The sequence below is a fragment of the Rhipicephalus sanguineus genome, chromosome 4 (genome assembly GCF_013339695.2).
Source record: "Rhipicephalus sanguineus isolate Rsan-2018 chromosome 4, BIME_Rsan_1.4, whole genome shotgun sequence".
NCBI lineage: Eukaryota > Metazoa > Arthropoda > Arachnida > Ixodida > Ixodidae > Rhipicephalus > Rhipicephalus sanguineus.
The window spans coordinates 60,749,342-60,771,834 of record NC_051179.1 but is presented as its reverse complement, the minus strand read 5'-3'; the positions used below and the strand labels follow the sequence as shown (position 1 = coordinate 60,771,834).

Below are 22,493 nucleotides of genomic sequence, written 5' to 3'. Positions count from 1 at the left end.
AACGGATAAGCCGTTAACAGGTAAACTATAAAAAAATCAGTGTTTATATTTTCTTCGTGTCTTTTAGGCTCACCAGGCTTGTTTCAACGGTAAGAGCAGCTGTTTAATTGCTGCACAAATGTTCACAGATATAAGCTCAACATAACGCTCTAAATTCACCTACACACACACTAGAACAGAACCACACCGGTTAACCCTAGCTTTCCATTATGTGGCTCACTGCCAAACACGAGCTTCAAGTGCCTACATTAACCGAGCTATTCACGGTGTCGCGCTGATCTCACCAGGCTATTCAGGTTATTCCTGACAGGGCGAAAATCATGGTGCTGCAAAAGATCGACGCAGAACGGTGAGTCAGAAACGGCCGCATTGTTTTCGTTGGCGCGTAACAGCAGTATCGCAACGGGTAAAAATCAATAACTGCCTAAGAGCCACCTGAAGGGACGAAATCTATTTATATACTCACAAAACAACATCCAGGTGGCACGACACCCGAAGTCAGTTCTTATTGTCCACCTGAACATTACGACACCCTAGGCCTACTTCCTCGATCAGCTGGCACCGGCACGTGCTGACGTCAGCGTCTCCATGAATCCGGACTAAAATGTATATTCACACACTTAACAGCCAACCATCTCAAACACCGGTGACAACACATTGCCGGGTAAACGTTTGACATATATATACCAAGCACTTTGTTACACCACAGTATTGATTGACTGTCATATATTGACATTCAAAAGCAATGGTTAGGAGGCTCACGTACTAGGTTATCATTTCTAGTTCTAGTAACACGGAAAAACTTCGGAGTTCTTCCCCTATAGGGAAAATGGTGGCAAGCGAAGTTTGGCGTGTGCGTGCCTGACCTACTCTTTCTTTCTTTCTTTCTTTCTTTCTTTCTTTCTTTCTTTCTTTCTTTCTTTCTTTCTTTCTTTCTTTCTTTCGCATTGCTCCCTCGAAACTGTTTCCTTCCTCCATGCCAGGAATTGTACCTTCCCTCACGTGCTCAGAAGCGCAACACCTCTTTTTCTATAGGCAACAATGATGGCCATGCGTGAAACCATGAAGCGCAACATCGTGGCAACGTGAAATGACAAGCGACCTCGATAAAAGATCAGACTGCCATATCAGAAACGGCTGATCGCCACAAGTCCACGATCGAGAGAGCATCGATTATTGGAAAACGGCGCATACAAATACGCATGCAACCGGCGCAACTTCGAAGGCCGCATTGCTATACTCTTGACGGCACGGGTTTCTCCTGTACCATGCCGCCGCCGCCACCAAAATCTAACTCATAAAAACTTCGCTCAAAAAACGTTGTTTAGAGTGATATGGACACTGCGTGCTGTGTGGATAGGAAACGTACTCCTCATGGGCGATGTTTACAAGTTCGCAAGATGTTTTGGCATACGCTCATGTTTGCTACTTAAAATAAAAACACCGCAATGCGCAGACCTTGAAATCCTACCCCGTGGTATTATAGCCCATATTTTTATCACCGCGCTAGGCCAGAGCAACAAGTTGCACAAGACATGCATATGGGGCACGCAGCATTAGCGGAAATGCCGTTTGGTATCGCGGGAAAAAGCGTAGGCACGGATTACGCTGATCTGCCTCGCAGTAGTGTTTACTTCCGCCGTTGCTAAACGTCAATCGGCCGTATTTTCTCTAAAGAAGAACGAACAAACAAACAAACAACAGGCATCAGCCGGCGTCGGAAAGCTAAAGCACGCTTCTATTTCCGACACGCGAGTTCTTGTAAAACCAGCGCGTCTCCTGTAAACAGCATCCCTAAGTTAGAAGCCCGAGAATAACCCCGGTTATTAGTAACCATGACAACGGAATACGGATGTAGAGCTGCATTTGCGAAAGAGACCGCCCACGCCAGATTACAAAGGCGCGCTTGAAATAGATGTAAGCCGAATTGGCGACACTTTCTGACAGCGAACTTGATTAAGAGAAAGTGCCTGTCTCTCTGGGGATTTGCTGTGCACGTTCTTTTTATACATGTATAAAAGTATATTGCTGGCTCCCACTCTAGAAAACGCCATCTTTGTTTGCGCATAGGAAGATTTCCCTCCTCATTTGTACTTCAAATTATATATCGTTCGAGGTTGCTTATTCCCAGAAATGAATGCGTGTTGTGTTTTCTTTTCCTTTTGTTTTTTTTTTGTTTACTGCGAGCACGATCAACCGTATGATGTTTTTCCATGTAGGATACAACTTCTTTTTTTGTCTTTTCCGTACAAACGGCTCTCTTCTAACTTACATCTTATTTATAGAAATGTTTCTATTATCGTTAGTACATTGTTTTTCTACAGAGATGACAGCTGTATTGTATCAGTTCACTGCCCATTTGGACTATTAGTTCAGATATATATCTTAAAAACCCCTTCATAAAGCTTTTTTTTTTTTTTTTACTTGACCGATGGAATGCAGACATTTTGCATAAACTAAGCTGATGCGTCCACAGTGACCCCGTAGCCGTCTTCAATGCATTAAAGAGAAAAAGATCAGTTCCCAAGAAAGTGGGCAACTGCGCCAGTTTGTTGTCATCCATGGTCAAGAAGGTCTGTATGCGCGAAGTCATCAAGTGGCCATATTGGTGTGACCGTTTTTCACCGCGCTCATACAAATTTTAATGTGTGCAGTGCTCGCCGATTGAAACACGATACCTACCCGGAGAGCGTGGCTGCTGACGGTGAGTGTAACAGCGAGGGCGAGTGCATGAGTGACGTGTGGTGACTGCATACGGCAAACAGTCGTCGTTCAGTTTGTGGTTCTCAGTGGATCCGGTGGAGCGCTGCGACCCTTCGTAACGCACGCCCGCCAACTCCAACCGCTTCGCGCGTCGCGCCACGTGAGCGCAGTGTTTTTAAAGCCATGGCAAGCACCGCTCCACCGGTGCCACCAAGAACCACTCACTCTAAGCCAAAAATAAAAAAAAAGAGAGCAACTGCGGGTTTTAGTCCTAAGGACCAACTGTTACTCCCCAAAAAGACCACCTGGAACGAGATGGCTGACATGTCTGAAGTTGGGCAGTAACAGTTTAGTGTTCAGTTTGAAAGGGAGCAACAGATGGAAGAACGGCAACAGTTGCTCTCGGCGCGCAACCTTCGCTCTCCTGCAGGACGCCGCAGGCAAATGTGGACGCCGCAGGCACCCTATATAGGTCGATGCACCGGCCACATTTTCTTGCGGGCTGGCATAACGAAACTACTTTGTGTAAACTGAACAGAGAGATACACACGCTAATAAAAGGCATGGTGGCACTAGAACGCCAGCACCTGAAGCTGCTGTCATCGCAAGTCAAATGGCTTGTTTGCGTACATTTGGCATACATATATAGCCTGAGAATGTGGCAATAAAATGCGAAGCTTCGCGAGACTCCGTGTGTACTTCACGACAAACAAGCGCTCAAGAGAAGTACACAGTTGATAGACTTTACATTTGCGGTTTTATGCTGAACGGCAGCCTCTAGTACAAAGCAGCAAAAGCCACGACTGCAGGGTTGCAGCCAATGGTTGCAGCAGGGATCACGCGACGCATATTTACATCGAGACGCGCAGCGAGCCTGACAGCGAGCTAACGCCGGGGGGACCCCAACACCGCCGTTGTTAGTGCTGCAGAGTGAACGACTGTCCACCGGACGCGGTCACCATTTGTCACCAGCGCTCTCGCCATCACTGTCACCCTCACCGCTCGCAGTCACGCGCTTTGAGTATGGCGATTTAATCACCGAGCAATGTACGTACAGTCACGCTCAATATGACCCGCAATACGGGAGCGCGTGACTTCACGAATTCCAAGATCACCCATGGCTTCCACTAGCCCTTATTTCCACAACTGAACTTTCTCATTTGGGGACGATCCCAAATAAGAAAACACTTTGTGGAATTGAGTGCAAGTTGAAGCCAAGCATTATATTTGAGCTCGCGAGGCCACGCGCTCCCGTGTTGCAAGTCATATTGAGAGCGACTGCACATGCTAAAAGGAAGGTTCAAGCCCGCGCCCGCGTTCAAACCAACGCTTGCGCTCGCACACAAGCGTTTACAACTCGCTAAAGCACTTAATGGACAGGCATGCATGGGCGAAGTGTGTGTTCACTCGTTTCAACACCATTTCCATGCGAATCAATGGCAACTCCCAGGCTATCACTAGTGGGCACCAGTCCCTCCACTGCTGGGGCATTGCTTTTGAAAGCATTTGGGCGCACGCCCACATTGACTCGCGCAATGCCGCTCCGCCAAGAGGAGAATGCTTTTATGAGATCGAAAGAAAAATGGAAGCGAAAATAAAACGCGACGGAGCAGTCGAGTGCTGCCGCGAGATCACCTCCGGCACGAAAGATATCGATCGGTGGCCTTGGCCGCCACTGGCGGTCACCTCGCGTATAGAGATACGAGAGAGTCTCTGCGCCTCGCACTTTCGCCTCCGCAGGAGCGGTTACGCCACAACAGAACGCTCACGGAGGAAGGCTGTATACGCACTACGCACACATTCGCACGGGTTTGCGCACCGCCATACAATGAGAGATATCGCGGACGTTTAGTATACCTAGAAAGTAAGGAGAGAGAGAGAGGGAAAGAGGCCGGGCGAGACGGCTGTGTGACGACGCATGGTGCATTTCTCAGGAATGGCGACGTCGCAAGGAAGATAACAGCGACACCACGTGCGTTCCGGTTAACTGCCTCATTCTAGAAATGCTGTGCCGTTGGGCGCTCCGTGATAACAGATCGTAACGCCCGTAGTAGCTGGGTCCTACTCTGACGACGAATGAGGGCCTTGCGCAGAAATGGCGCAGCCAGGGGGGGTGGGCTACCCTCCCGAAATTTGGAAACTGTATGTATACAACTTAAGTGAGAAAGCATGTTCTGGGTGGTGGACCAGCCTTCGTCAGTTACACCATTGGTGAAGGCTGCCTCACCAAATTAAACGTTTGACAGCATATTAAAGGGGCCCTGCAACACTTTTCGAGCATGCTCAAAAAGCGCTGCCGATCGGTAGTCGAGGCTCCCGAGAACACGCGAGCCAAATATTATAGCGATGCGCACGGCCTGGAATTTACAATAAATTCTCAAAGTCAGCTGAAAATCGCTCCCTCTTCTCTCGACAAATGATGTATTAGTCCGCAAAATATGACGCGATTGTCGGCAGTTCCACCATTGGCTGATGTTATAATCACGATAACACCCTCATTGTTACTTTCGTTGTTAATTTTGAGTTCAATAAGTAGATAATATGTATGTTTATATTCTGTTATCGCGTTAAAAACACCGAACAAACATTAATATTAGCACTTCCGGTCTCACCGACAGCTCGTCTGCTCGTAGTTGCGTGGTTCCGTTTTCTTCGCCATGCGCAGTGCCGAAAACGTGAATATTTCTGTGCTTTTGACCATCGCCGGTTGCCGTTGAGAGTGGCAGGAGGGCAGCCGTTCGAGTGTTGCCTCGTCAGCTGGGAACTGCATCGTCGGCACGTTCTCACGACCGACCGAGGCAGCCGTGCAGCATGTCTCCGATAACAGTGCTGGCGTCCGGTAATGGCGGCGCTTGGGGGTCGTCTGCCAGTGCCGTCTTACGAGGCGGTGTATCGGAGTATGGGCCGAAACCGATCTCAGCTGTCATTCGTTCCAAACGAGCGCGCAGGTTTGCTTCCAGGGTTGGCAAAGCGATGAAAACACTACGGCGTTCGAGGTGCACACCCAACATTACCAAACCGACGCGCAGTTTTCAAGCACGGGCGATACACAGTGCGATCGGCTCCGCCGTTCGCTGTCTGTTCAGTATGTCATCGAGCCGTACCTCGGCGTATCCTCCCCGTAGTCTCAGGTTCCCGAGAAACCGCGACACAGCAACCAAGCAGACTCGCATTTTCACGGTAGCTGCAGACAGCCGGGGGATGGGTCAAGTAGTGTAGGTGGCGTTGGATGGGTCCGCGCCGATCCTTTCCCACGATCCTTTCTTCTAGTCTTTAGTTCTTTGTTGTCAGCCCGCACTCGCTGTGCGCCCGCATTCGAAGAGCAAACAGCATCGAAGTACCGCCACTGGGAGAAGGGTGCACGCAGCTTTGCCGTGTTGAATACGATTCAAGCGCGAACAGTGCGACGAGGCGGTGTATCGGAGTGTGGGTCGAAACCCATCTCAGCTGTCATTCGTTCCAAATGCGCACGCAAGTTTGCGTCCATGGTTGGCAGAGCGATGAAAACACTACGGCAGTTGGAGGTGCACACCCAACATTACCAAACCGACTCGCAGTTTTCAAGCACGCGCGATACACGGTGCCATGGGCTCCGCCGCTCGACGACAACCGCGCGAGCCGACCGGAAGTGGCGCCACAGACCACGTGGTCGCGCCGAGACGCCAGAGAGAAAAAAATGAAAAAAATGCCGCCGGCGCTGACGTCGCCTCCTCGCAGCTCCGCCCTCCCTCCCTCCCTTCACGCCGCGCGCAGCTTTCCGCGCGCTCGCAGCGTTGAGTTGAGGGAGAAAGCTGCGGAACGTGATCTCTATAATTTGGTAACACCACTTAGAGACGCTGCGCCGTGCTCCCTCAAGGGCTGCAGAAATTAGCGTCTATTTCCCCCCCCAGAACCACTACAACAACACTTAGACTTGACGGATTCGAAAAATTTTTGCGGCATATGACTCGTGAAGAGTCATACGTCAATAATGAGACTATTCCAATATAACTAAGAAAGGTGTTGCAGGGCCCCTTTAAAGGTGTTTCTACGTACAGGGGGAGGGGGGGGGGGATATGGAAAGAAACGCGAACAGCGCAGCGCGCTGTTTTCATCACGCTCTGACGTTGGTGGAAATAAAATGATGCTAGATGGTTCTTGATCGCATCATGGATGACTATAGTGGCTTTTTATCACCATCCAGGCTGCAACCGCTTGAAAATAAATGCGAAAACAGCAGAGAATGTAGATGCCCCATGGTCGCGTTTCTTACCATCCCCACTGTACGTCGTGTTTTCGCGCTTACATAACGACGGAGCCAGTCCACTTTCTTCACCACCACGCGTCCCTCCCCCTCTATCTCTCTCTCTCTCTCTCTATTATATATATATATATATATATATATATATATATATATATGTCCCCACACTTACACTTCATTAGTGCACGAGTTCGAGTTACAGTCTTTAAATCAGAAGGGTTAAGCGGGAGGATTTCGGAAAAGAAACATAGTACAAGTAGGGGAAGTGATGTTTTTCCGCCTTATAGCAACTGACTCGGGGCCTTAATGAGCACGTACTCAAATTTTAATTAGAAATGAAAGTGAAGCAATGGTTAGGGAAATGTGTGTTGATGGCGCATCCAAATGTATTTAGACTGTTACCTTAACGACCAGGAAGAAGAACACGTTCAGTTGTGAAGAGCTCTCATATGGCAGTGAAAAAGGAAATTACACAATGTAGCGACAACGACAAAAATGACAATTATGGGGGAAGTTGAACAGACGTAGTACTCCAGCGAGGAATCTGGTGTTAGTTGCGACATGGAAATTAAAGCCAATACCTAACACACACACACACACACACACACACACACACACACACACACACACACACACACACACACACACACACACACACACACACACACACGTGTGCGTTAGTTCTGTTGTTTGATCACCAATCACGGCGAAAAGTCTGCTCTATTGATTGAAGCGGACGACTGAAGCCCAAAGCGCATTAAAAAGACACGCACTGAGTCAGCAGTGTTAAATAGGCGATACTTTGCAAGCACTAACAAACGTATCATGGGTCCAGGGATAGAAATACCAGGTGGCGTATGTAACGGGGCCATCATCCTGAGCAGTTTTTTTTTTTTCCCGAATAGTATGCAGCACGAAACAGCTGCATCGTAACACCCGAAATGCTGCAAGGCCTTACTCAGAAAACAAAGCAAAAAACAAAACGTTGATGGAACGAACAAAACAACAACGAAACGTCATATTCATAGCACAGTGTTTATGGAATGCTCCGTTGTAAATTCGTCATGCTGCCAAAGAATTAGTGACACAAAACGCTTATCTCGCTCTTGCGCGGTGTTTTCAAAGAGCGCGTTGTTGGTTCCGCTTTCACAGCTGGAGTGTCGCAAGCAGGCCCGCGACCTCGCAAAATGCGGCTATTGGGATGCATGCAGTGACGACACGCACCGCAGAGGCGAGCGACTAAATGTAAGCGCTCCAGTGGGCGTGTGTAAAACGGCTCTCAGACATGGGCATCCGCAGTGGACTGCCATCAGAACATGGGCGTCCACGCCCTCAGAGCAGTAAAACGACCATGCCCTCGGAGCAATGAAAGGAATGCTAAATTCGTCCACCAGTGATCTGTTCGAAATCCCCGTGATTCACCCGGCGTAAGCGTTAGAGATTATGTTGAATAGCTGTTGATCGATCACGCTTGTGTCATGCCAGCCCGGTCAAGCGGCCATACACATTTCCAGTTTCCAGCCGCTAGACATTTTCGCCGAAATAACTTCGAGTGGCATTGTTGCCGACGTGTCCGTCAGTATGGTATGCGAAGCATTATGCGGGCTCCCGTCTAAACAGATACAGCTGAACGCCTCTACAAAGAAGTAACCCGTACACTGGAGTATTGCCGCTTCCTGACCATATACTGCAAGCGTTACTGTGAGCGGCCTTTAGAACAAAATGACCTGTAAAACGATGCATCTTTGAGGTCCTGATAATTTCTTCATAAAACACTGAGACTATACCCACTATATTGAGTCTAAAGCCTTAGATGCCTCATCAAACGCGAACATTGACCGTCGGTGGCGTCAGCGTCCCGCGGCGTCGGCTTCAACACGAGTGACGCAAAAAAAAATCACGTCTTGACGTCACAGTATGACGTCATCAGCGCAGCACATATCGCCACAATTTGTGACGTCATCATGACATCACATGATGACGTCCTCAAATGGCACTGACCAAGCGTCACCATCATTTGACCAAGCGTCATCATCAAATGACGCTTGGTCAAATATGGGCCGATCACGGAGGCAGTGCAAAATTAGGTGAGATGCGGAATGCCAGGAATACCTCCGATCTTGGAGGCAGTGCAGAACCACGTTAGGTGCAGAAGGCTTTCGGTGGTTGGCGGGGCAGGATAAAGACATCGACTGAGAAAAAAAAGAAGCTGGCTTTCGCATTCGAGTCGTCTGAGGCGAATGCATGAGTGACCCTTGTTACGTTTGGCCTAAAAATTCATCGAGGCCGACGCCATTGACCGTACAGCTGTCTACCGGAATGCTGTCTTCTCCCCCCGTATCGGCGCTTAGACGGAGGCAGGAATGCCGATTCTTCCTGTAGGAGCTTTTGCCGGGCGGGCGGACATGTCGCTGTGGACGGATTTCCCAGAAAAAGGACGTCGGAATTCGGAGACCCCTTTTTGGCTTGTTGTTCTCTGCGTGAGATAGCATCGCGGGAGAGTTTCTCACCCAGCCACATCTGCCTTCTACCCTACCGCAGCAGGGAAAATTAACCCGTGCCGGAGGGAGCGGTCTGCGTGTTTTCCGGAATTCGACACACCTGCTTTATCGTGCGTTTTGGTCAGCGTGGGACTGCGCCGTTGAAGACGCTCCCATCAACCCAGGTGGGGCCTTCACCCGTGGCAGCCATCATTCAACGCTTCTTCCAAGTATTACTGGCAGTGGAAGCGGAGGTCATCGGCCCTTTCCCCTTTGGACTGAAACTCCTCGCCGACCTTCTCACCTACGAGTCTTCGGGGCGTGGCGAGTGTATTGTGTGACTCTTTGCCTCCTTTCGGGAGGCCGGACGCCAGGACGACAGGTCACCGGATTGGCGGGAGACGCTGACACCGGTTTGCCTGTGCTTCTGCAGTGACGGTCTCGGGGCTATAAAAGCCAAATACTTTTGACGTTATTTCTCTGCTCTCTTTTCACTCCTATCTCTTAACCATGTAAATAAATCTACGTTCCTTCTTGAAAGAACGCGCCTCCTCACTGGGAACCTTCGGCTATGACGGACGGCGGGAGCCAGCTACCGTAACGAGACCCGCCGTACCCGACTCCTTACAACTGGTTGGCAGCGGTGAGATGGACCTTGCGACATGGTGCTGCGTTTGTGGTGAGTGCTTGGTCTTTGCTATGACTTTCCAGGCTTCATTTTGCGTTTACACTTGAGTAGTGTAGAAGCTGGATTGTGTTTTTGTGGGTTAGGTAGATCACCTAGTTATGCGTAACAAGTGAGTGTGAGGGATCACCTAATTATGTGTGAGCAGGACCAAAGCAAAGCGGCAGTCATGGATTTGAGGACGATGCTGAAAGAGGAGCTTTTGTTTGTGTGCGAGCATCTCGGCATCAGGGTAGATAATAAGATGGCAAGGACAAATATGTGGAAGCTGATTATTAGGGAATCCAGTGAGGAGGACATTAACGACGCGTTAGTAGCTTTCAAAAGGTTTGAAGAAGAAAGAGAAGAACGCGAGCGAGCCTTAGACGAAGAGATTGAAAGGTTGGAGCGTAAGGTTGAGGCAATGCGGCGGAGAAGTCAGACGTCCGCAGAGGTTGCGCACGAAAGGTGCAAAGAAGTGGCGAGTGCAGTGCACTTCAAAGCCACTGAGATAGCCGCTTTTTGTGAGGTACCACAAATGAAAGGTACGCGTCTCTACGAGTGCGACATGCGCACGGAGCCTTCTGCGGAGAAAACCGAGAGACAGGTCGCGGATAGTGAAACCGCGCCTGATAAATGTGTGCGTTTCTCTGATTGTGCGAAGGCCGAGCAAATGGAAGACGAGACCGCGGCTGGTATCGAGACTGAAAGGATTCCGAAAGGCATTCCGTGTGGGACCGAGGCTGGTTCCAGCCGCCCTAATAGGGTCATTGAGGAGTTGGAGACTTCCCTCGCACCCCAACACGTGAATGGCCTTCCGGAAGTCGAGAGAGAAGAGGACAACGCTAGTCCTAAACGTAGCGGTGACGCGACGCTCCAGAAAGACAGCGCTATCGCAGAGAGCCTCTCTAAAAAAGTTTCTTTTGATAGCGGAGGATTTACCCCAGAGTGTGATAGGGTAGAGGGCCATGCTGTCGAGAAGGGCCCAGCTGTAGGTTTTGCAAATGAGAGCAGAGATGAATTGGCCCGACAGGGCAACGGAGCTGAGAAGTCGAATGACTTAAGCAAGAGAGAAAGTGGCGCACAAGCATCCATGAGTTGTGAAGATGCCGATGTCGCAATCCAGAGTGAAGTCCACCGTAATCGGGGAAATGTTCGCAAACGTCGCCGCAAAAGAAAAAAGCGGACTCGTGCGGCGCCGCGAAGTGTTGAGACAGGTGGCACACGTAAGAGCGAAACACGGGACAGGCGAGCGGGCAGTTTGAGAAAACGCCCTTTGAGGCGTACAGTCGGGTGCAAGCGACCGCCGCAGCGCAGAAAGAAAAAGGACAGGTCATCGGTTAGTTCAGGGAAACGTCCTTCGGGGCGCGCAGTAAGGTGCAAGCGGCGAAAAAGGGGAAGCGGGGGAGAACAATGCGCATCTCCACGACGGAGGGTGCCTTCGACAGGTACAAGTTTGCGGGGACAACCATGTCAAGGTGTTCCTAGACGCAAGGCAGGAGGAGTAGAGCGCCGAGCGAGAGCAAACAAAAGGAGAGGATTGCCACTCTTTCCCCCGCGTTTCTCGTGTCCCCTTCGCCTTTGTGAAGGAAACCGTCGGAATTCCCGAATGAGGCGTGACGGAGAAGTACAGCTAATGGCACGTGCTCATTGTAGTCTCTGGCGATCTGAAATGCCGCCAAGACCGCGACCGCCACGAGTACGACTAAAAAGGGGAAGAAAGCTGTAAGCTTGTCGGAGAATGTAACAGTTTGTTGAAAGGATTTTTTTTGTAAGGTTATTCTAGTTTGATGTAGTGTTATTTTGTTATCTCCGACTGGTTTGTTTAGCTAAGCAGTTTCTTACTTTTGGTATTTTTAAGCGGTGTATGTGTTTCTTTTATTGAGCCTATAAGCATTGTGCGAAATAGTTGTGGGCGCAATGAGTAACTTGTGCGGAGGCAGTGACCCGCACGGAAGCGAGCTGACCGCGTAAGATGAGTCGCGGTAGTCATGAGTGCAAATTGGTACGACCGCTAATTGTGAAGCAGTGGTAGCGTTTGTCGATCGGAAGCGCAATTCACTTGTTTGTGTTCTTTATGTATAGCGCATTTTAAGGGAGCCAATGAGCAATTTTGAGGAAGGTTTTAGAGTAAAACCAAAGCGGTTTTTGAAATGCTCAGGCTGGCGCTGAATGTGGCTATTTTAGTAGACCACTGTCAGAATTGACAACAAGCATGTGGGGCTGGATATTCAGCACGAATCCAACGCAGATTACGTCAGGTGCTCCCAAGGTGTACGGCATCAAGAGTTATTGTCTATGCGTGTTGTTTTTCGTGAACATTTAGGTTCTGTCGCGTGTTTAGAGAAGTTGAGTTTCTAGGGATGTGGCGTATGGCTAATTGGGTGGTTTAATGTTTCAGCGCTCTATGAATGCGAGCAGTGTAGAGCTAAAGAGCACAGCAGAGCGCAGTGCGTTCTTTATCAGAGCGGCTCAGCATTGACCACACGAGCCTGTTAGTACGCGATGTTTATTCCCTCTATTTTGTTTAGATTCATTGATGGCTTACACGTCGTGTGATCACGTAAGCTGAGCGTTACGCTTTACCGAACATTAAGGTCAGGGACACGTTTCAGACAGTTGTATGACGCAGCTGAATCTGTTGTGAAAGTGTTTGCGAGTACGTCAGGTTGTGTCTCAAGTAGGTAATTGCGGCTACGTTTTGAGTTTGTTTTGAGTGAGCGTAGAGAATACGCACAGATATCTTGTGTAGGTTTTAGGCAGCCTTCATGTGAAAGTTGTGTTGTTGGTTGTTTTTCGTGTAGTTAGATATGAGAAGGTAACGCTACATAGCAGTGCGGATGGTAGGAGCAGACTTGTTTTAAAATCGGTTGTTTCAGGGATCTAGAGCCAGATTATATCTGCTTTTGGTGTTGTTTTGCTTGGACGGCCAAAATTATCTATCTTGTAGGCATCTCCTCATCCATGAGTGCTGTAGCTTTGGCGGCACGAAATTCCGTCAATATTTTAGAGTAGCGGGTTTTTCATTTATTTATGTCTTGAGAAGCCTGGAGAGTTTTTAGCGAGTCCAAGGCGCTTGATCACGGCATGGCATTGTGTTGTATGGTTCACTTTGCTGCTGTCGATCATTGTGAGGTGGTTTGGGAGTTTGTTGCGAGTTCGCAGTTGCGGTTCCAAGACAGGACGTCGTCCTCGTCACCAGCCTCTCTCTTCGTGCCCAGCGGTTGTGAGCGCTGGCCAGTCGAGATTTTCCGGGCGGCGGAGGAGCTGTTACGTTTGGCCTAAAAATTCATCGAGGCCGACGCCATTGACCGTACAGCTGTCTACCGGAATGCTGTCTTCTCCCCCCGTATCGGCGCTTAGACGGAGGCAGGAATGCCGATTCTTCCTGTAGGAGCTTTTGCCGGGCGGGCGGACATGTCGCTGTGGACGGATTTCCCAGAAAAAGGACGTCGGAATTCGGAGACCCCTTTTTGGCTTGTTGTTCTCTGCGTGAGATAGCATCGCGGGAGAGTTTCTCACCCAGCCACATCTGCCTTCTACCCTACCGCAGCAGGGAAAATTAACCCGTGCCGGAGGGAGCGGTCTGCGTGTTTTCCGGAATTCGACACACCTGCTTTATCGTGCGTTTTGGTCAGCGTGGGACTGCGCCGTTGAAGACGCTCCCATCAACCCAGGTGGGGCCTTCACCCGTGGCAGCCATCATTCAACGCTTCTTCCAAGTATTACTGGCAGTGGAAGCGGAGGTCATCGGCCCTTTCCCCTTTGGACTGAAACTCCTCGCCGACCTTCTCACCTACGAGTCTTCGGGGCGTGGCGAGTGTATTGTGTGACTCTTTGCCTCCTTTCGGGAGGCCGGACGCCAGGACGACAGGTCACCGGATTGGCGGGAGACGCTGACACCGGTTTGCCTGTGCTTCTGCAGTGACGGTCTCGGGGCTATAAAAGCCGAAGACTTTTGACGTTATTTCTCTGCTCTCTTTTCACTCCTATCTCTTAACCATGTAAATAAATCTACGTTCCTTCTTGAAAGAACGCGGGGACGGACGGCGGGAGCCAGATACCGTAACGAGACCCGCCGAACCCCAAACCTTACACCCTGTAAGTTTTTTTTCCTCAATACGGCGCGATAGTAAGGTCTCACCTTTCACCGATAAATCGAGCGGTTCCAAGCCCGACTGGTGATGCTGCTGCTGTGGGAGGTTTGCCGTCCGGCCAGAGACAGACAGGTCGTTGGGCTCCTCCTTGACCACGACAACGTCCGGAGACTCGGTTCCGGAAGGCGGCGTGGACAGCGATGCCGGCCACGGGTACAGCGACGATGACGACGACCCCGGCACATGGTGGCCAGACGATGAAGATGCCGTTTTTTCGATTAGTAGCTCCGGAAGGGGACGTGGTCGCCGGATGGACGCCCTCACCAGGGGCGCCGGATCTGTCGGAAGGGTTCGGAGCTGCCGAAGAACCTCGAACACTGCTGCAGCAACGAACGTTATTTTTTTTTTAAATGAAGGAGTAATGACGGCACAGAGCGAATGAATAGAGACTAGGAGAATCATCGTCACGATGTGAACCTTGAAGATCTTAGACATATCCGATGACCTCCCTGAAAGCAGTCATACTGCCCTCCGGGCGGTTGCAAATGTAATGACGTTAACGTAATTAGATGCAAAGTGTCACACTTCCCGTTGACAACGGTCAACTGCGCATGTCTTAAACTGTGAAACTACAATTCGAATCCTGCTGCTATGCACGAGAGCGCTGCTTTATTAAGCTACAAATGGGAGGGTTGGGCTGGCTGGTTTGGGTTCATTTTGAAACAGCGCAAAAGACGAAAGACACAGAAGAAGACTAAAGAACACGAGCGCTGCATAGTGTCTTTTTTTTTTCTGTCAACCTTATTGCACGTTGTTGGCTGTGCCGAAAAAAAAAGCTGGGCTAGGTAAGCAGAAAAAAGAAAAACTCAGCGCAGCGTCAACAGTTTCCTTCTTGTCTAACGGCAGGCGTGGTGTCAGCGGGATAAGGAACACCGGGAGGACGTAATCAAAGAGTGCCGTGTTTTGAAACGTGACACTCAACAGCAGGACGATACTCCACTGAAGTTTACCAACGGCGCGTTCCTCCGGTCTTGCGTTGGAGTTATCAGTTTTGCGAGCGAGCAAAGCACAGTACACGGTAAGCTGAAACATTAGAATGCACGGAATAGCTCGTCGAACATCGAAAGACGCCCTCCCCAGCACGTATTATATTGACACACTCCGATCTGCGCCTGTTACGTGTACAATCGGTCTAGTGTACTACCTGAACAAATTAGATGTAGCGCGAAACGATACAGGGACACGAGAAGGCACGTAAGGACACGTGTCGGTGTATCGTTTTGCGCAGAATCTAAGTTGTTAAGATGATTTAGCAACAAGAACCACATTACAGCCCTTGTCTAGTGAACAAGACTACCAAGCCTTTGGGAATAGAAACATAAGTATCGATGATCAGCATTGTGAAAGTTTAGGCTTTATGGTAAGTTAACAAGTATAGACATCAAGTACGGGTAAAACACACGTACGGGATGAGTTCGAGCTCGAACACGTAAGAAACACGAGCTCATGTACAACAGCAGTCAATAGCGATGCCAACTCAAGTCGGGCAAATCACAACGATGCGAGTTACAAGCACAGAGGTCGCGTTATTTCCCCCAAACTGCCACTGCGAGTCTCACCTGAGAGTTGTCGGCGGCGATTTGAGACGACCTCGAGAGGAGCCTTCCGCGGCGACGCCGGCAGCGCCGACGGTTGCCTCTGGTGTCCTTATGTTGTCCCCTTCGTCGTCATCAATACAAACGACACCAGTATCAACGGCCGCCTTCCCGGACTCGCACTCTGCACCACCACCACCAAGGCGCTGCTGCGTCGTGTTCGCAGCCGGAGAGGCACCGCGCAAACGACGATGGGGCGACCGCCGTTGACGCGACTCACGCACACCGGAATAGGCGTCCACCTCGCCCGCGTGCGAGGCTGCGCGCACCTTGTCTGCAGCACTGTCGCCTCGCGCACTTGACGCGCCAGACGGCGGCGCGTCGGGGCACGAATCGTCCGTATCACAGATCACCAGTTGCGACTCGCCGTCATCGTCGTTCTCGTCGTGATCACCACCACCAGCACAAGCACGTTCACCAACGAAGCCGTACTGAGGCGACTGCTGCTTTCGTCGTCCTTGCGAATGACTACGACCACGGGCACCAGACTCTAGGGCATCGCGTGGCACAGACACTTTTTCACAGTCACTAACACAGCCTCCTCCGGCTCGCGCACTCGCTAAGGGGCTAAGTTCGCGGGGCGCCGTCGTCACACTCGGCTCCATATATCCCAGTTTGGGCGGTTCGGAGGATGATAAATAAATACTGGAATTTACCGGCGCGGAGCAAACTCTTGCCCCCATAAGTACACGCGGTTCACCATCACATTTCACGGCATCACTTCCACCGGGGTTCGCTCGAAGTTCGTCAGCGGCACCGGACGATGCCGCCTCGTCGGCAGGCAGCGACAGGTCCATGTCCTGAGAAGCACCACACGCCAAGCTGGGGACGTCTGCGGACGATTCCGTGTTTGAACTGTCCATGTCTGACGCGAGATCGACGGACCGCCGCCGACGCTTTGCGTCCGGAAGCGACTCGGCACCGTCCCGCAGCACGAGTAGCCCGTTGTCCGGATGGTCGGTGGCGGCACCGTCCTGCTGCTGCTCCTTCTGGTAGCAGGAGCGCCGCCACTGACTCCTGGTGAGCATCCGCTTAGTGGGCACCGTCTCGCGCTTCTTGTAACGCTTGGAAGTAGGGCCGTTGCCTCCGGACCTGGGAGTTTGCGAACCCTGTTCCGAGGAGGAACCGTGGTCGGAACTCCCGCGACGTCGTCTCTTGACAGCTCCTCCGGTTGCGTCAGAGTGGTCATCGCGGAGCACGCTGCCGAAACAGATCTCCTCATCGTCCCCAGCAAAATCTTGGCGACTAAAGCCGTTGGACTCGCAGAAGCTGCTTATAACGTCCTTCAAGTTGGCTTCCGACAGCTTAGATGGTACCTCGCCGCCAGTAATCGCGATTCCATCAACGACGTCACGCAGCAATTGCTTGACCGTGAACTCGACGTCGTCTGGCGGCGCCATGTCGATGGAGGCCATTTGTGCTCGCTTGAGTGCGTTCCTTCTCTTCGCTCCCACAGGACGGCCCCTCTTGCGGAACTTCTTGCAGTCAACGCTGACAATCTTGCCCTCTTCGACTGTGGTGAACACGCTGATGAGATTGTCTAAGCCACGGTCAGAGGGAGACAGAGCGCGGGTGCATGCTGACGCGATTGACTCCTCGTTCTGCTCACTGCATTCCAGATCATCCGTGCCGTTCAGCAGCGAAGAGGCATCCTCTTGCTTGACTTCCACGACCGGATCACTGCTTGAACCCGCTGCGGAAGCGACCACGTTGTCAGACGCCTCGTCGCCGGCGGCGTCCACAGTCGCACCGCACCCCTCTCGCGTGTACTCCGCGCTATTTGAACGCGAGGCCCGGCCCGGAGACCACTGCAGCGCTTCCGTACTGTCAGACTCAGCGTCACTGTCACATGCTTTCTTGTGGTCATCTGGCAACGTTAGCTCAGAGCACTCCTGCGGCGCTGAAACCACGTCGATGTCAACGTCGTCACAGGCCTTTGCCGAGGGCGATGCCAGTGATCCTTTCTTGACGTCTTCGAGCTCGGCTTGACGCGGTTCACTCGCACCCGACTCGGAAGACGCATTCGGAGCTGGCGAAACAGCCGGTTTGGCCGGAGTACGCAGTTCCCGCTCTTTCGGAGCGCAGCTGCCACGGTCTGCGTCGCCGTCGTTACGACTGCCGTTGCGGCCGGCGGGGCTATCTTCCTCCGCACAAGGTGGCCTTGCATCCGGATAAGCGGGCGAGTCTAGAGCAGCCGTGCCGTTATCGGCGGCGCACCCGTCATCACAATTCGCACTCTCCACTGGCCCACCACGGACGACAGCCGAGTCGGCAACAGGACGGCTATCGGACGCGTCTTCTTGGGAGATATCACCATCGGACTTTACTATTAAGCCGTCACTTAAGGCGCACCCTTTGTTCGCGATATCGCTCTTTTCGGTGACATCGTTGTTTACGGGAGGTGACGCTGCGGCTGTTTTTTCACGAATTTCCGCCTCGGCGGCGCTTGGCACTTGACACTTATCGGCGGCCTCAAAACTGTGCGGGTCGCTCCCGTTCACCGGGATGTCGCCAGTTCCTTCGGAGCCGCGAGTTTCGCTCATCTCGGCGTCCTGCGTTGTACCCACCAGGCGCAACGAGACTTCAAATTCGCCCTTGGCATCCGCAGACGTTGCTTTTACTTGACTAGGGGTGCTCGCGACTCTGCGGAAGGCGTAGTCGGGCTGATAATTGAAGCCGTAAATGTCGGGTGCCGGTAGAACGATGCTGAGCGGCGAAGTTTCAGCACGCTCTGTTGAGCGCGGAGTTGAACTGGCGGCTTCCGCGTCTGTCTTGACGTTCGGCGGTAAAGGGCAGGCTTGGTCCCGCTCTTTTTCGCAAAGGCGCACGGGCGGAGAGAAAGATCGCTCGGTGTCGTCGGAAGATACGTCGAGAACTCCGCAGCTCTCCCGACTCCTCCTGGGGTCGGTCTCGATCAAGAAGTTGATGATGTCCGACAACTCCTCGCTCTTGTCGACCTCTTCGTCGTCGCTGCTTCTATTGACTTGCAGTCGGAGAGGCAGTCCCGGGCACGCCTCGACGTGGTTCGGTGAGCGCGAGGCACCGCTACCCTTGTTGGTGTTCTTGATGGATTCGATCGAATACTGCACCTTCTTGGCGCCACCGTGTGCCGTTGCGGCCTCGGACCCGGGGGCCGATTCGCATTGTGCCGGTCTCTTCGTGCTGATTGCCAACTTAGCCTCCACCGAGCCGAGAGAGAGGCCGTTGGCTGGGCCGGTCTTGGGCAGCTTGAAGACCGTGCGTGACACTCGAGACAAAGAGTGAACCTACGCTGCGTCTCAGGTCAAAATCAAGAAGAACCCTCCAGCAGCTCAACTTGAGGACGTTTCTTCTCGAAGAGTGCAAACGATTGACGCCACGTCAATGGAAGTTCGTCAGACAACGCGGAAACTGCGTCCCCACAAATTTCAATGCGATGTCTGAGGGTAAAGACACCTTCGTAAAGTCTTTTACGAGTTGCCTAACGGCGTGTGAACGCAACGGGACACATATTGTTGCTCAGGAGCTCGGTGCCGTCACAGCCGTTCAAGGTAAATCCCACCGGTGAGCTCAGCTGCCGGGAGTTTCTGCAACGAAAGAGCACGGGGCAGGTTAATGCAGAGCTCGCGGTTTGGCCAGGCGACATCAAAACAACGCTTTATTAAATCACAGTATACTTCATCTCGGACGTTTGTGCGCTGTGCCTACACTGTGAGTGGGTGTAAAGTTACGGACACGGCGCTTGAAGTGCCATACTGCCGCAGTCTATCAGTGTAATGTGCAAGTGCGTCATCCTTCATGATGTTGATTGCTACTGATAAATGGCGTCTCCCGTCGGTGTTCCAACGCTAAAAAAACTGTTTGGAAGAAGTGACCCTGAAGTAGGACGTTTCATAACGCACACTGCGATTATACGTTTACGGAGTAGGAAGATAGAGTAGTGAGCAGTGGTTGCTTTTGCGATAACGTGTTACGATAACGTGACATAACCAAGACATGACAATTAAGTGTGCCGCAGAGGGCAGCTAAAGACTAATTTTGACCACTTGAGTTCCTTTAATGTGCACGTAAATCTATGTATACACAGGTACGCGTTATTTATTGGAAGCGAGAATCTGTTATAAATTCGGCACGTCGCGTGTTTTATTTTTTTTTTATGTTGCGCCACATTAAACCACTTTACTGATGGCACTCGTGCCCGACTGTATTCTCGGCATTGCAAGTTCTTTCTGATAATTCTGTCTAATAAGGTCTAGCTAATAATAAACACACGCACGCAGTATGAGAAAGTAGTCCGGTTCCTCCATTAAGAATACTCTGCGGGCCTTACTGTCGAAGAATAATTATTTAATTACTAAGCAAGTAAGGTGCCTAGTTAAGAGGCACACTTTGACTTCAAGTGTAGACTGCTTCGCGTTGGAACTGATCGTGTAATTTAACACATTTATTGAGTTATCCATAATTCGTAATCAAATGGGAATATGACTAGCCGCGCACCGGTACGCCACGGGATCCTTAATTACATTAACGCGTGCGCCAACTCCGAAGGTATCAAGATTCCGGGAAATTCCAGTAGATGACTGAAACAAAGATTTACACTTTTCCACTTCTCATGCTTCATTATGCTTTCGTCATCCAATTACTGCGGCACTACATGACATCGTCACCAAATACAGTAAAACCTCGGTGATACGATCACGGCTCGTACGAATTTCGGGGTGATACGAATTTTTCTGTGGCCCCGGCCAAGGCCCATTAGCCTGCAATGTATTGGAGTACGGGTGTTGCGAACCGATTTGCACTCCGCGACGTTTGATACGAACGTACGCTGGCGCACAGGTGCGGCCCGCGCTGTCGCGGAAGACGCGGTAGTCACACGCGGTCGCGGACGTGCGCGCGGCGCGACCATCAATGGTGCCTCGTGCCTCCGAGATAGCGCGCGTGAATTTTGGAGGCGTTTATGCGCCTTAGCGTTTAGATTACAGACGACGTTGACGTCGCGATATTTTTTTAGACGCGTTGAAGCGTGCACCGGTGCTCGAGGCAGCAATGTCTTTGTACTGTGTTAACACGTGCCTGGCACGTCGATGCAAGAAGACTGAAACTTGGGCTGCGGGTCCGTCATGAAGTCCCATGAAACGTGGATGAAGACCCCAAGAGACGAAGCGTACGGTCTTGGCGAAGGAGCTTGGCCTCTATCTATAGTGTGCAAAGCGCTTCTTAAGTCACTTGTGCCGCAGTACTTTGTTGTCATGCAGAAAAGCGTAGTAAGATTAGGAAGGGGCCACAAGCGGTCACGGGGCACAACACATCTGGTTCATTAATTACACAGGCGCTCATGCACCGTATATTCACAAGTACAAGTATGATCGTTGACGTCTAAAAACTTTACTGGCAATCATTCAGAGCTCTTCATGACGTCGCTGCGGCCCTGAGACACACTAAATCAAAACGTATGCCAACTTTCTTTTGTCGCATACTAAATTTCCATAGTTTCGGGCGATACGAATTTCGGATGATACGAATATTTTTCGTAACCCCGCGAGATTCGTATCACCGAGGTTTTACTGTAAAATATAAAGTTGCACAATAAACGTAACTGCTTTCACTAGCGCACAACACACGGGCGTTTCTTTCTTCTTTCCACTTGGCATTTAATTCCTAGGCGTAATGACTTTTTTTTTGGAGAGTTGATTTCTAGAACTGATAGAGACGATACATACGTTGTAAATGCAGCCCCACAGACGCCCGTTCTCATTTACAACACGCGTCGCCAACACACTCACGTTCGCACTTGTCGCACATTTTGAACTGTTTCGAAAAATAGCCGAGTAGAAATGGTAACCCTCGAAGGCAGTGTACTCTCTAGCCCAGTCTCCAGCGCGCGACACGCAAAACAAAAAGAAGCATCAACGCGTGTGTAAAACTGCGTGCTGGCCCGACCGCTCCATATGGCGTTCTTGTTTCGCCTTGATAGCAATGTAGCGCACAGCTGCGCTAGGTGAGAAGGAAATGAAAGAAACAAGAGAAAAAGGCCTTCGACATGCGCGCGCCAGAGCCCCTGCAAGCCAGGTACGTTTAACACGTATATAGCGCATAATATACGTGATTGCTTAAGTAGGTGGGCGTTCCTTCATTATGTCCTGAATAATTCGGATGAAAACGAAAGTACGTTCCGGGACCTGAAGGTGTTCATGACCTTAAGTAACGTCACCGAACGAAACTCAAGAACGAAGAAGTGAGAAATACATCAGTTTGTATCTATTTTAAACATGGTGTACATAAGATCATGTTTGTAGAAGCAATATATATTTACCATCGTCGCATTAAGCGGCATCACAGAATGCACGTCAAGTTAGCTTGAGACCCTTCAAGAACGAACAAGTGACAGATACATCAACATGTGTATTTTATACTAAACATGGTCTACATAAGACCATAGTTAGTACAGAAGCGATATACGTCAACTATCGTCGCATTAAGCGGCATCACGGAACGTGTGTCAAGTTAGTGTGAGACCCGTCAAGTTCAGGAGGAAGCAGGGAGACGTAAAGCTTTAGGCTTTGCGAAAAGAATCCCTGAGAATAAAGAATGGAGAGAAGAAGAGGTTATGAGCAAAAAAAGCCGAGTACCGATGAAAGCTACACTATTACGAATCATGCTCACACGCTATGC

General features: G+C 50.8%; 1 protein-coding gene across 1 annotated transcript in view; it reads right to left on the bottom strand.

Annotated features, from left to right (window-relative positions):
* Positions 1-21,623, bottom strand: part of LOC119391237 (serine-rich adhesin for platelets) — a 29,711-nt gene extending 8,088 nt beyond the window's left edge. The window contains exons 1-3 of the mRNA XM_049415207.1: positions 21,605-21,623; positions 15,835-19,086; positions 14,232-14,564 (exon numbers count right to left, since the gene is read on the bottom strand). Of these exons, the coding sequence (XP_049271164.1) occupies positions 14,232-14,564; positions 15,835-19,086; positions 21,605-21,623 (3,604 nt within the window). The remainder of the gene's footprint in view (positions 1-14,231; positions 14,565-15,834; positions 19,087-21,604) is intronic.
* Between the last annotated feature and the right edge of the window lie 870 nt (positions 21,624-22,493).